The sequence below is a fragment of the Malus domestica genome, chromosome 11, assembly GCF_042453785.1.
Source record: "Malus domestica chromosome 11, GDT2T_hap1".
Classification (NCBI taxonomy): Eukaryota; Viridiplantae; Streptophyta; class Magnoliopsida; order Rosales; family Rosaceae; genus Malus; species Malus domestica.
This window is the reverse complement of record NC_091671.1, coordinates 32143965-32158895: the sequence shown is the minus strand read 5'-3', so window position 1 is coordinate 32158895 and position 14931 is coordinate 32143965. Positions and strand designations below refer to the sequence as shown.

Sequence of the window (14931 nt, the reverse complement as noted above, 5' to 3'; positions counted from 1 at the left end):
TGCACGTCTGTAGTTATAATCTTGGGAAGTAATGGTTCATTGGATCATCCTAAACAATCTGGGCTTCTTTATCGTAAAGAAGCAGGTTCTTCTTCAGATGTATAATCAAACATTTTCTATCAACAAATTATCCATTACGCGTTTGGAGGCTCCACAAAGTATATACTGCTTATTTAGCTATTCATCTCAGACTACATCAATATGCCTTGCTATCAACTACTGTTCAAAATGCACTACATCAACAACAAAGCAGCAATATGTGAAAGTATTAATTTATGTTATAGCTAATAGGTTCCATAAATCTTCTCTGTTCTCCCTAGATTCCTGTCTCTCGTTGATCCTTGTTGAAAGGCCATCAATAATTTAATTCCGTAGAGGAGGGAATCTTGATTGTCTTCTTTCTTTTGGACAACGAAATGCCCTAGCTAGAAATCAAGTTTTCCACAATCATAATGTGAAAGTTTAACAAGTTTAGTGAAAATAAACCTGTAAAATATGGCATCCCTCAAGAACTTCCTCACCCATCCAGGCCCTAAATGCTGCACCCATCCGGATAAATATGATCCTGCAGTCAACAGCGCGACACGCCACCTTCTTTCTTCCACGTATTTCCCTATCGCACTATCTATCTCTTTTGGCACGAGTCGTCCATTTTGTACAAATGATGTCCCTATGTATCTACCCAAGACCACGGCATCTTCCAATGCCAAGCAACCTCCTTGTCCTAAATCAGGTGTCATGGGGTGCATGGCATCACCAGCCACCGTGATGTTTTGCTTCCCTAGGTTCCCGAATACTACATTCCACGGGTACCTGAACATTAACGGAGCCCATGATAATGTTGAAAGATCAGAGTGCTGCACAATGTCTAGGTATATAGGAGGAAGGTCCTTGGCATAATTCTCAATCACTTCTTGTCTTATAACTTCCGGCTCATCCCCAAGATCTGTCCCTACATTAACAGTAGAAGCAAGCGTGGTGTTTTGATAAGTGTTCAGTTTATTGTCGGTATCAATTAAAACAAAGGGAATGGTTTATCTTGAACCTTTAGCCGGAGATGTGCCAAAGAACCAATAGATCTCTTTGTCGTTGAGGGGAACAAAACCAGCCCTTCTGTTAAGTCCTACATATTGCTGCACGTTATAGTCCAATCGGTGGCCTTCAGGAAACACAGCCAAGCCACGAACTGCCCATCGACCTGAATACACTGGTTCGGCAAGTCCTAACCAGCGGGCAACCACTGAGTGAATCCCATCGCAGCCTATCAGAATCTGTGGTTGATGATCATCCAATTAAAACAAAATATAAAGGAAAAGAAAAAGAGAGCTTAAAGTACGGCATTCCACGAGTGACTCTCTCATTCTACTACTTATAAACAGTGTATTTTGGTTTCTATATACCTTTGCTTTGATTATTGTCCCATCTCCCATGTGAATAACTGAAATGGACGAGCCTTCGTGTTCTTGGGTCTCGATAGCAGTAAGCTTTGAAGCAAAACGGATTGAATTTGGTGGCAACTCATCTGCCAAAGTCTTGAGTAAAGCTTTTCGGTTTACTGACCTTGGTCTAACTGGGTCGTTTCTAAATTTCATGTAAAAGATTGACAACATTCAAGTCAGCAATCTGCACTCCTAAATTCCTAATGCAGTACATACTAGCTGTAAAACTGAACAAATAAACAATACTATGGTTTGCTTACCCATTGGATGCGGCGAAAGAAACTTCTTGGATTTCTCCGGTATCAATGTCAGTTACATACCCCCTGACATAACATAAATAAGTTGAATTTCATTTTAAACAACATGGTTAATGTGGTTAAGATTGACTTCGTTAGAAATTCGTTACAGTAGTTGTATTAGTCTCACTGACTTTCAGCTTATAATTATACCAGCGATCAGCTTCATGTATAAATATGTACCGTCTCACTGACTGTGCATCCAAACATTCCTTTTCGTTATTCTTTTCGAATAAAGAGAGATTTTTTAAACTAGTCTGATACATCAGGAGAAGATTCGAGCACTCACTTTTTGATTGGAGCATAAAGAGAAGTGAGGTGCTGGGAAACACCCAAGGCATCAAGGGCACACCAAGCATTGGGGAAGAGGGTTAAAGCTGCACCGGTGGCTCTGAGGCCGTCTGATTTCTCCAATACCAACGCTTCAACTCCAGCTCTCTTGAGCGCCACGGCAGTCGCCAGCCCTGCTATTCCTGCCCCAACTATCACCACATCCTCCACTCTTGCCATCATCGATCTTCTCTCTCTCTTTCTCTCTCTCTCTCTCTCTCTCTCTCTCTCTCTAGCAGAAGAATGTACCGACTAGTTGGTAAAATGCCAAAAGCGAATATGATGCTTTATATTAGACGCAATGTGAAGAAGCAGAAGCAGCCAAGAAAGAGACTAAAATTGTTGAAGATCGAATAATGGACATTTGTGGTTAAAAAAACGAAGGAATGAACATTTGTGTTTATATAATATGAAAATATCCATAGAAGATTGAAAAGTCTATACGCTTCATACCAAAAGTGAATTTGGTGTTTGCCACTTGGAATTGTATATTTCCGAATCCAGATTGGAATCACAAACAAACCTTCCACAAACAGAGACCATTTGAACTTTTTTTAGGTCAATGAAACCATTAAACTTGAAGAGGATTAATAAAAAGGAAACGTGAGGGTTGAATTATGACTCATTGGATTTATTCATATATAGAAATTACAACAGAGAATCCTAGTGTAAATACAATAGAGAAAATAATAGCCACACAAAAAGAATCCTACTTACTGTCATTTAAAAATAAGTGGTACTAACCCCATCTCATTGTCCTATTTTCTCACCCATCTTTTAATAAAATAAGGAAGATGATATACCCACCCACCAACATTATTTCTCCACCTACTTTTTAATGATACTTGATAACTCTAACATTTTGCAAAATGACTTATAAGGCCATCTTTAACTATTTTATTCTTTTATTTTTGTATTAAATTCTGAAAAATAGAAGGAACAAAAAATGAGCCCAATAAGTTGAAACCACCGCACATAGCAGTTGAATTCACAGTTTTCCTCATCTCTTATGTCAATTCTTTCCCATCCATTTGAAATCTTCATCAAACACCATAGACCCATTACAATTACCTTTAGAAACCTTACTCCTTTTCTTTTTCTCTCATACCCATTTATAGTTTCGGCAATCCATGTGGAACTATGCTCAGTTCATCTAATTGACGTGGTTTTGATACCCCTCTTCTACGATTATTCCTCTACTTGAGTTGTAATTGCAGAGAGCGACTACAAGGTCGACCGAGGATGTTGCTCATCCTCATAGTCTTGATTCAATTAGAGACAAAGTTGGCTGACGATGAGAAGGGGGTTGCTTGCCGTCGAGTGGGTGGATGTGTGGCGGTTGCTAATTTTCTTTGTAAGGGATAGTTTAGGAATATCAGGGGGTGGGAAAATAGTGTTTTTCATTTTTACCTTTTGAGTGGGGTGGGGAAATATGATTGTGGGGTGGGTCTAGTAGCTGTCAATTTAAATTAGGTGTAGAAAGAGATTACATTGGTTTAAATAAAATTTCTCTATGCCGTATTACACAATAATTTCTAAAAATTTGGGAACCCAAATTTAGTTAAAATAAAGAGTGTCTATTTAATAAATAATACAAGATTGAAAACTGCTACATCATTTGAAAAGAAATAAAGGAAAACCAACGAAAATTTAAAAAAAAAAATAGTTTTAATGAAAAATGACAAATAAAAGTATAGTGAATAATACTAGGAAAAGGTAAAAATGTGGTTTTTCATTAAAAGTGAACAGTAACGGGAGTGTTTCGTTAAAACTCTCAAGAAATAACACTTACTCTACGTATTTACATTTGGTCCAGCGTGGACAAAAACTAAGTAAAGCGTCAAACTATAACCATATTTGGTTTGTGTCACCTACATATTTTGTTTTAGGGGCTTTTAGATCTAGGTCTAAAAATATAGATAGTTTTTAGGAGTGAGTCCAGTTATCTAATTACATGTTTTTATTTCTTTTATACTCCTTTTATATTTTTTTTTAAAATATTAAAAATCAATTAAAATCTTCTAATATTATGCATTTTTCAACTCCAAAAAATCTAATTAATATCTTATAACAAAAAAAAAACTAATATACTAACATAAATTATCTACAAAACATTCTTAACTCAAGTAACAAATATATGAATGTATATTATACCGATAAGCGAGATATGAAACCTAATTAAAAGGTAGGAAAAAAAACATAATATACCTACAAGCAAGACACATTAATCTATGACACATTGATTATAAAAAAGAATCTGTCATTTAGATACATAAAAATAATTAACCTGTGATATAGGTTGATTATAAAAATTAAAAATAAAATCTATAAATGAGGTTTAAAGCAGGAGGAAGAACAAGAAATAACAAAAATAAATAAATAAAAAGAAATAATCAAAGAGATAATTAGGAAGAAATTTGATTTTATAATAAATCTTATCATTGAATAGATAATTATTGATAATTAAATAATTAAATTTAAGGAATTTGATTTATTTTAATAAATTGGACTATTCCTACTATGGGGTAAAAAAATTGGACTTATATCAAGTTTTCCCTTTGTTTGTTTTATATAATTATTGAAGACAGAAATTGGTATAAATTAGGAGTGCTGATATTCACACACTCATTTTTATCTCTCACACATCCCTCTCAATTTTTTATTGTTGGATCGTTCACACACTTATTTTTATCTTTCACACATCCCTCTCAATTTTTTATTGTTGGATCGTTCACACACTTATTTTTATCTTTCACACATCCCTCTCAATTTTTTATTGTCGGATCAAATGAATTAAAGATGATCAATGATAAAAAATTAATAAAAATGTGTTAGAAGTAAAAATAAACATTTGAATAGCAACACCCTAAATTAATAGAATTCACACTACACAAGAAAACGTGGGCAAGCGAAATTCCTTTTTTGTTGTGCTATGCTTCCATATCTATCATCTCAAGTATCGTTAATTCAAGGGACGTTCTCCAAATTGACATCTAAAGTTTTTCGATTTGAACATGACATTGTACAAGCAATTCTTATCATCAACACGCGGAATGAGACTTTTTGTGAAGAAAGAAATTTCAAAAGTGACGAAAAAGTAAAAATTTCAAAAGAAATTAATTTCAATGGTGTCTTTTTGGGGGAAGGTTTAATGCGTGGAAATAAAATTTAGTGTAGGAGAACACGATCGAGTATATCAAGTATCATGATATAATTAGTTGTAATTTTTTTTTTTCAAATTTATAATCAATTGTATTATCACATTTGACTTTTCAGTACACTAAAAAATCGCTTCGGTGTGTGACTCCAAGTCTAAAACTTAGAATTCCAAGTGGCAAACACTAAGTTCGCTTTCACCAACATGTTAGTTATTCTTTTCTTTGGCATCTTTGAAAACACGGATGAACTAAGAAAAACAAATTCAACAAACAAGTTTGACTAATTAAAATTGTTCAGACGGAGGAATTGAAGTACAGTTTCAATTGTCACATCCCGGCCCGGGCCCCAACCATCTTCGGTGTGTGACTCCAAGTCTAAAACGTAGAATTCCAAGTGGCGAACATTAAGTTTGCTTTCGCCAACATGTTAGTTATTCTTTTCTTTGGCATCTTTGAAAACACGGATGAACTGAGAAAAACAAATTCAACAGACAAGTTCGACTAATTAAAATTGTTCAGACGGAGGAATTGTAGTACAGTTTCAATTGTCACATCCCGCCCTGAGCCCCATCACATTCCTGGCTCGACCCGGGCCCCCACCATCTTCGGTGTGTGACTCCAAGTCTAAAACGTAGAATTCCAAGTGGCGAACATCAAGTTTGCTTTCGCCAACATGTTAGTTATTCTTTTCTTTGGCATCTTTGAAAACACGGATGAACTGAGAAAAACAAATTCAACAGACAAGTTCGACTAATTAAAATTGTTCAGACGGAGGAATTGTAGTACAGTTTCAATTGTCACATCCCGCCCTGAGCCCCATCACATTCCTGGCTCGACTCTGCCGTAGCACGATATTGTCCGCTTTGGGCCCCGACATGTCCTTACGGTTTTGTTTCTAGGAACTCACACGATAACCCGATCTCGCTCAACTTGGAGTTCCGATAGAACCCGAAGCCAATAAGCTCCCAAAAGGCTTCGTGCTAAGTAGAGATGATAATATACATATAAGGCTTACAAGACCTACTCCCCTGAGCAATGTGGGATCTCACATTAATCCTACGACCCAGTAGAAAATAAATTAATAAAATAAAAAGACGAGAATATTAAAGACTTTTACAAGAGAAACCTTCAACACATGAAGGAAAAACAACCTTGGCCCGACCCACATCAGTTTTGGTATGCCACTGTTACTGGGTTTGTGCATGCTATGTGTAGTTTAGATAAGCATGGGGAAATTTTAAAAAAGCACGGTAAAATAAAATTTAACTGGTTTCTTGTTTGGTTAAAACGTTGTTTGTTTCAAAATTCTATGGCTGTTTAAAGAAAATAATTTTTTTCTTTTAAGAAATCACTAAGCCCGGTAATTTCATATATGAGTACAAAAGTATTTTTTTTTAAAATAAAATGGATGGGGTATTTAAAGACGAAATTTGAAAGAGAAATAAGCATATATACACCCCAAATTCAAAAGACAATATTGTAGTTTCATAATTGAGAAGAATCAATTGACTGGTAACGCATGACTGCTTTTTAAAGAAGAAAGCATGAGTGATCTTTACAGACATTGGTATGGTTTTAGATATTTAGTTTTTTAAACAAAGATATTTTGCTATAAATAGAGGGAATATTATATATTAAGCGAAAGGAAAGGATAATGACATAAAAATTGATGATTATATTATTACTTAAATGTTGATTAACGTGCTTATTTTTATTGGTAACACATCATTTAGTTTGCATATTTTGTTTACAAATTTAATCTAACTAGTATTACCCTTTTCATAATGCATGAATTTCCAATAAAATTCCTTTCATCAGTTCTAATTAGTGTAGGAGGAGAGAGACAGAAAATAACGAGTTTGAAATTAATTTATTGTTTTATTATGAAGAATATGTTGCAGTCTTAATTAAGTTAGGAATGTAATTCTTTACCAAAAAAAAAGTTAGGAATGTAATTGTGTAAATTTTACAAAATTATTTTTTTTTAAAAGGAAGACCACTGGTGGCAAGCCACGGTTATCCACCCCTTTTGGGGGCCGGGAAGACTCACAGATGCATTTTAGCCTTCCCCTAGCCACAAATCTGGTTTCCACACCAGGAATTCTACCATATCTTTTAGGAAGCACCTTGTTTAAGTTGTGTTGATGCACAAAATCAGCGAAGACTTTGGTACAACAGAAAGTGTCAGGTTTTGTGACCTTCGCTTGGTTGCTTGGTTGCTTCAGTCACTAGTGAGGATAAGTACGTAAATGAATAGAGACAGAGAAGCAAACACAGGATGTACGTGGTTCACCCAGATTGGCTACGTCCACGGAGTAGAGGAGTTCTTATTAGTAGTGAAGGGTTTACACAAGTACAAAGGATCAAGCTCTCAATTTAGTGAGTTCTTGTGAATGATTTAACACAAATGGCATTAGGCAATATTGTGGGGGAATGACCCCTATTTATAGAAAAACTTGTAGCTTTGTCACATTGACATGTGTCATGTTATGATTGGTTCTTGATGTTGACACGTGCTGCGCTCTGATTGGCTTCTAATCTTGACACGTGTCGAGTAGTGATTGGCCTCCTGGTCGGAGGGGAACTCTTCTGGGTCCTTGACAGTATAGCGTTGGCCGGTGCTCGGTAGTTTCGGGATTGGTCAAGTATGGTACAAACAGTGCTCCCCTAAGTTCCCGAGTGAGGGAAACTCCTCGGTTGGGGACTTGCAAGATCCAATCCCTTGAGTAATCACGAAACTTCTAAGTACCGAAGTGTGGTCTGATCTTCATCTGCCCTTCTCTGGAAGTACTTTTCCTCCATCCGGGAATGGTGTATTTAGCTGATGTTGACGCACAAGGTAATGTATCAATTTCACTTGAAGCTTAGTTGTAGTTTCGGGCTTAGTCAAGTGTGATACAAACCCTATAGTAGGAGTCCCCCAAGTCGCCGAGCTAGGAGATCTGCCGAAAGAGGTGACAGACAAGGTAAGCAGTCAAACTTCCAAGTAAGCAACCCAGGATCAGAGGTTTGACTTCGGCTTCCGGTTGATTGTTCTCATTCTCCTTGTCTCTCATTCAACTGCCAGGATAAGGAGAAGCAAATGGATAAGAGATGATATGAGATACTTTTGCTTTTGAAGAAGTAACTTTCCACAGGCTTATTCTTGAACTGTGCTGGAGGGTTTTCTGGTGCCCTTCAGAGTATAAGGCCGATTCAAAAATTTGAGGGTCAAAACAAGTCCATCAAATCTAGAGTACGTTCGACCTTGATGATATGGGATACTTTTGCTGTTGACGGAATAATGAACGTGGTATGGAAAGGTGTCGTGCTGTAGTGATCTGTTTCAGCTCACCGTTGAACCTTCTGCTTCAATCTTTCGCATGGCAGAAGTGGTGTGCAACCTTTGCATTTAAATGGTCCTTCAGAACATTCCTTCATAGTGACTCAACCACGCTTGGCAGCTTCAGTGTAAAGAGCCAATATCTGATCAACTGTCATGAGGTATTTGCCGGTGGAATTCGTGACCTTGACAGCAGTTGAGGATGAGTACTCGAGAGCAATGCTAAGTAAGCAACCAGGCAAAGGCTCCAGGCAGTCAGTTCCAAATTGGAGGTTTGATTTCAGGTTCCGACTGATTGCTCTCTTTCTCCTTGTCCTGCAGGTGTGGACAAGGACAAAGACAAAGACAGGGAGAAAGCATGATATGGGATACTCTTGCTTTCGATCCTGATGATATGAGATACTCTTGTTCTTGGTGTGGCTTATTTGCTGAGGTATTATCGGGGGGAAATAAAGCTGAGTATTTCGAGAGGTTATGTTGAGGGTGCCTTTTCGAATGCGAGAAAGGGTTGAGCATTTTTGCAGGTTTGCCTGTCCGTTGAGGAGGGAGGTCAATGTATATAGGGATTTCCCAATAACAAGTAGTAATGCTATTCCTTTACCCTTCTTGGTCACAGCAATGTAGTGGGAGCTGCCAGCTTCACGTGTTTTAATTTTGTCAGAGCACTTTGAAAAAGTGGTATGTGGTATCTGGAAAGCTGATGTTACGTGTGAAGATTACAGACAAGCTTTATCTAAGGAAATCTGGCTCTCGAAGTTCTGAGAGTTGTGCCTCTTCGGTTTTCGAACAAGCAATCCCGTCGAGGATCTGACTCTCGAGATTCGGAAAGCGGTGCTACTCCGGTTTTTGAGAAAGTAATTATGTTGGGAGTCTTTTCTCGAATGTGAGTAAAGGTTGGACGTTCTTGCCAACCTGTCTTGCCGCAAAACACGGAGGTCGACACACATAGGGACTTTCCAGTTGTCAAGCAGTGGTGCTGTTCCTTTACCCTTATGGGTAATAGTAGGGTAGCTGGAACTTCGAAATTCTCGTGCCTAAACTTTGTCAGAGATCTTTGACAAAGTTATATGTGGTACCCGAGGAGTTGATGGTGCATATGGAGAGCGGTGATTGAACAGTGAGATTCACGTGCTTTCTACTTCACCAGAAATCTTCGACAGATTGCCCGTAATTTCCGCAAAGCTGAGTGTGCATGTGACAGGTGCTGACGAGGCTGAAAAAGCAGGTGCTTCTTCGATTTCTGAGATCGGCCCTCGTGGTCTCTGAGCAGCCCAGCTTTTGAGAAAGCAAACGCCTCTTCGATTTCTGAAGCTCCGTCGAGTGCAGATTTTTATAGAAGCTGGCATTAAGTTCCACAGCACACTTGAATCTCTACCAGTAGAAGCTCATTTCTTGCACTTCTAAGATCTTGATTTGTCTGACCTCTTCCCTCTTCAACACATTTGAAAATGTCTGGACCCTCCGACCGTCGTTTTGACTTGAACCTTGGAGAAGAGACAGCCACGCCTTCTCCAGACAACATATGGCGCCCATCCTTCATATCCCCTACTGGTCCTCTTACCGTTGGGGATTCTGTGATGAAGAATGATATGACCGCTGCAGTGGTGGCCAGGAACCTTCTCACTCCCAAAGATAACAGACTACTTTCCAAACGGTCTGATGAGTTGGCTGTTAAGGACTCTCTGGCTCTTAGTGTTCAGTGTGCAGGTTCTGTGTCTAATATGGCCCAACGCCTATTTGCTAGAACCCGCCAAGTTGAATCATTGGCTGCTGAAGTGATGAGTCTCAAACAGGAGATTAGAGGGCTCAAGCATGAGAATAAGCAGTTGCACCGGCTCGCCCATGACTATGCTACAAACATGAAGAGGAAGCTTGACCAGATGAAGGAATCTGATGGTAAGGTTTTACTTGATCATCAGCGGTTTGTGGGTTTGTTCCAAAGGCATTTATTGCCTTCGTCCTCTAGGGTTGTACCTGGTAATGAAGCTTCAAATGATGAACCTCCAATGCCTCCTCCTTCTGGGGTTTTGTCAAGTACTGAGGCTCCGGATAACCACCCTCCGGTGCTTTCTCTTTCTGGGGCTCTACCGACTGCTGAGACTTCCCCTAAGCAACCTTTGTGAAGGCTCCCTTTTGTTTGTTTATTTTGACTCATGTATATGTACATATTTGTGGCTTATCGAAAATATTAATAAATAAGCTTTGCTTCATTTCAACATATTGTGTTAAATACACCAAAGCCTTCTTCATAAAGTTCTTTGAATTTTTGCTTTTGTTGAAACCTGTATTGTTGAAGCTTTGTGAGTGAAGCATGTAGTTTGAGGTAGTGTTCCCTTAATTTCCCGAGTGAGGAAAACTTCTCGGTTGGAGACTTGAAAAATCCAAGTCACTGAGTGGTTGTGAGACTGCCGAGTATCAAGGTGCAGTAGCATATGGTGGGAGTCCCCCAAGTCTTCAGGCGAAGAGAGTTGCCGAATGAGGTGTCTCGCGTGTTACTAATTTGTCAAAGTAACGAATCCTTGTTTCGATGTCACACATTCGTATATGCTTTATCTAAAAATATTTCCAACTTTTGTGTGTTTGATGCTGCATGCTATTGACTAGACAAGATCAAGTGCAATTAGTAGCTTTTCTCTCTTTTTCATCTTTTCTTTGGTGGAATTGCTTTTCGTTTCCACTAATCAGCCTGAGTGGATGCAAGATAACACCTTTCTCTATAGCTCAGATTGCAAAGTCGTCTTCATGAAAGTTTTTCCTTATCTTGTGAACTACAACATATCCAAATTTGAGATCCATCGGAGTAGTACAACTTCAGAAATTCAAGTATGATGAGTAACTGTTCATCAATGTTCTGTTAATCCGTCAGACTTGTTGTGAGCTTCGAAACTCCATTTTCTCTTGTTCAGATCAACATACTTTCTTCATCGAAGTTGTTCCTCAGCTTGTGAACTACAACATATCCAAATTTGAGATCCCTCAGAGCAGTATAACTCCAGAAATCCAGGTATGATGAATGACTGGTTATTATTTTTCTGTCAACCCGTCAGATTTGTTGTGAGCTTCGAAACTCCATTTTCTCTTGTTCAGATCGGTATGCTTTCTTCATTGAAGTTGTTCCTCAGCTCGTGAACTACAACATATCCAAATTTGAGATCCCTCGGAGCAGTATAACTCCAGAAATCCAGGTATGATGAATGACTGGTTATTATTTTTCTGTCAACCCGTCAGATTTGTTGTGAGCTTCGAAACTCCATTTTCTCTTGTTCAGATCGGTATGCTTTCTTCATTGAAGTTGTTCCTCAGCTCGTGAACTACAAAATATCCAAATTTGAGATCCCTCGGAGCAGTATAACTCCAGAAATCCAGGTATGATGAATGACTGGTTATTATTTTTCTGTCAACCCGTCAGATTTGTTGTGAGCTTCGAAACTCCATTTTCTATTGTTCAGATCGACATGCTTTCTTCATTGAAGTTGTTCCTCATCGTCTCTTTCATAACATATCAAAAATTCAGAATGAACTAATGGTTAAATATTTCCAGATCTTCGAAACATCACAGCAGCTTCGAAATCTGCAAGAATCCGACTGTCATGTTTGGAGCTTCAACACTTTAATTTCCGTCGCTCAAACAGAAATGGTTCCTTCTTGAAAGTTGTTCATATGCTCAAGAACTATAGGGTGTCCAAAATTCAGCTCCATTGGAGAAGAGCAGAGGTTGCAGAAATTTGATAGATGAAAGGAGGCGGAAGAGGGAGAGAGAGAAAAAGTCTCTTGGGTTGGATTTCTATTTTGGGGCAGATTCCAATTTTTGTAGCACCTTCATTATTGATGAATTGCTTGTACTTTTGTCCATTATGAAACTTGGGACTTTGGCTTGTTGTTGGATCTATTATAATATGTTTGGGAACATATATAAGTGAATAAATAAGAAGGAAAATTTTGGGCCCTTGTGGGTGTAAAACAAAAAATGTTTATGTTTACCCAAGTGTTTTTGTACAAGTTCAAGGGCATCTTGGGTTTTGTGAACAAAATTTGTTTATTTGGAGCAAGGTTTTGTGTTGAAGCTTTGTAGGTGAAGCTTTGGTGTTGAAGCTTTGTAGATGAAGCTTTCGAGGTGAAGCTTTGATGGTGAAGCTTTGTAGATGAAGCTTTCTGGGTGAAGCTTTGATGGTGAAGCCTTGTAGATGAAAGTATGTAGAGGGAGCTTTCTAGGTGAAGATTTTTTAGGTGAAGCTTTGTAGGTGAAGCTTTTTTAAGTGAAGCTTTTCGGGTGAAGTTTTTTTTTGGGTGAAGCTTTGTGGGTGAAGCTTTTTAGGTGAAGCTTTTTGGATGAAGCTGTTTTTTTTTTTTTTTGGCGCTTGACACGGTCTTCATTTGCTTGTTTTGTAGTGACTGTGGAAGACGGATTGCTTTCTGATTGAGAAGGGTTCCGGCATCGCTTGCTATGAATGTAAAAGAGTGAGGGCTGAGTTGGCTAAATTACCTCTTTATTGAATTCATTGCCAAATGGCCTTCATTACATAGGATGCCGAACGGCTATAGCTCAACACTTGTACATCGTGAGTCTATTTGTAGTAGTACTTCAAGTGATCAGCGTTCCATGGATGGCCAAGGGTCTTGCCATCGGAGATTCTAAGTGTGTAAGAGCCAGGGCGACTGATGCCAATGACTTCATACGGTCCATCCCAGTTTGGACTAAGTGTGCCTTCACTCGGGACTCTGTCGCAGAGTAATCTTTTCTTTAAGACCCAGTCTCCTATTTTGAAAGAACGAGGCTTGACCCTAGAGTCATAATAGTTGGAGATGCGCTGCTTGTAGGCGACATTCCTCAAGTGAGCTTGGTTTCTGTGTTCCTCGACTAAATCCAAGTTGAGGGTGAGTTGTTTGTCATTTTCACTTTGAATGTAGTTCTGGACTCGGAATGTTGCTTGCTCGAGCTCAACAGGGACAACCGCCTCTGTGCCAAAGGCAAGTGAGAATGGAGTTTCTCCTGTTGAAGTCCGATATGAAGTGCGATATGACCAAAGAACTTGGGGTACAAATTCTGGCCAACAGCCTTTAGCTTTGTCCAAGCTGGTTTTCAAAGTGCGCTTGATTATTTTGTTGATGGCCTCAACTTGTCCATTAGACTGGGGATGAGCTGGAGAGGCAAAGCATAAGTTGATGTTGAACTTAGAGCAGAACAACCTGAACTTCTTGTTGTCGAACTGTCGCCCATTGTCAGTGACTATCGCATTGGGAATGCCGAATCTACAAAGGATGTTCTTCCACACGAAGTCTTTTATCTTTGCCTCAGTAATGGTTGCCAAGGGTTCTACTTCGGCCCACTTTGTGAAGTAGTCCACTGCAACGACTGCGTAACAGACTTTGCCCTTCCCTGCCGGCATTGGGCCGATCAAATCAAGTCCCCACTGGGCGAAGGGCCAAGGGCTGATCATAGGAGTAAGAGGCTCTGGAGGGGAATGAGGAATAGTCGCATATCGTTGACATTTGTCACATGAGCGGGATACTTTGATGGCATCCTGGTGGAGTGTTGGCCAGTAATATCCTTGGCGAAAAGTCTTGTGTGCTAGGGACCGAGATCCAGCATGATCTCCACAGACTCCCTCATGTATTTCCCGAAGGACGATTTCCGCCTCGGCAGGCGTAAGACACCTTAAGTATGGCAGGCTAAAACCTCGCTTATAGAGTTGATCATTGAGGATCAGGTAGCGGGTAGACTTGTATCGAATTTGCTTAGCCTGGACTTTATCATTTGGGAGGGTGCCATGAGCAAGGAAATTATAGATCGGGGTGATCCAACTATCCCCCTGTTGTAAGTTGCATACTTCTGCGGCCATGGTGCTTGGTGTTGCCAACAGTTCGACATGAATTTTTCTTCCAATCTTGTCTTCCACAGCTGAGGCGAGGCGAGCCAGGGCGTCTGCATGACTGTTTTCCGCTCGAGGAACTTGGGTGATCTGGTAGTGGAAGTGCTTGAGCAAAAGTTGTGTTTGCGCAAGATATGCTGCCATGGAGCTGTCCTTAGCATCAAAGTTGTTGGTAACCTGGTTGACCACTAATTGGGAGTCACTGAAAATATCAATTTGTTTAACCCCGAGGTGTTTGGCCAAACGTAATCCTGCTAGAAGGGCTTCATACTCGGCCTCATTGTTTGATGCCTTGAATTTGAAACGAAGAGCATACTCCATTGCTACTTTGTCGGGCGTAGTCAAGACTAGTCCCGCTCCACAGCCCTGTTGGTTGGATGAGCCATCAACATACAGACTCCATGCTGAGGTCGTTGATTCTACTTTCTGAGCTTCCGATGGTAATGAAGCTACTGCTTCAGGTGTAGAAGCAATGTCAACAGGATATGTGAAGTCGGCGATGAAATCTGCTACTGC

General features: G+C 39.4%; 1 protein-coding gene and 1 long non-coding RNA gene across 2 annotated transcripts; one reads left to right on the top strand and one right to left on the bottom strand.

Annotated features, from left to right (window-relative positions):
* Positions 1 to 147: 147 nt before the first annotated feature.
* LOC103448566 (monooxygenase 2-like) lies at positions 148 to 2675 on the bottom strand. The gene is made up of 5 exons (XM_008387828.4): positions 2025 to 2675; positions 1700 to 1762; positions 1401 to 1581; positions 1046 to 1271; positions 148 to 952 (listed from the first exon to the last, which is right to left on the bottom strand). The coding sequence occupies exons 1-5, from the start codon at positions 2246 to 2248 to the stop codon at positions 426 to 428; spliced, it is 1221 nt and encodes a 406-aa protein (XP_008386050.2). The 5' UTR covers positions 2249 to 2675; the 3' UTR covers positions 148 to 425.
* An 8466-nt stretch (positions 2676 to 11141) lies between these two features.
* LOC139189696 (uncharacterized) lies at positions 11142 to 12491 on the top strand. Its single transcript, XR_011573550.1, has 4 exons — positions 11142 to 11549; positions 11633 to 11730; positions 11814 to 11911; positions 12087 to 12491. It is a non-coding gene; the product is annotated as an uncharacterized lncRNA (long non-coding RNA).
* Positions 12492 to 14931: the final 2440 nt, after the last annotated feature.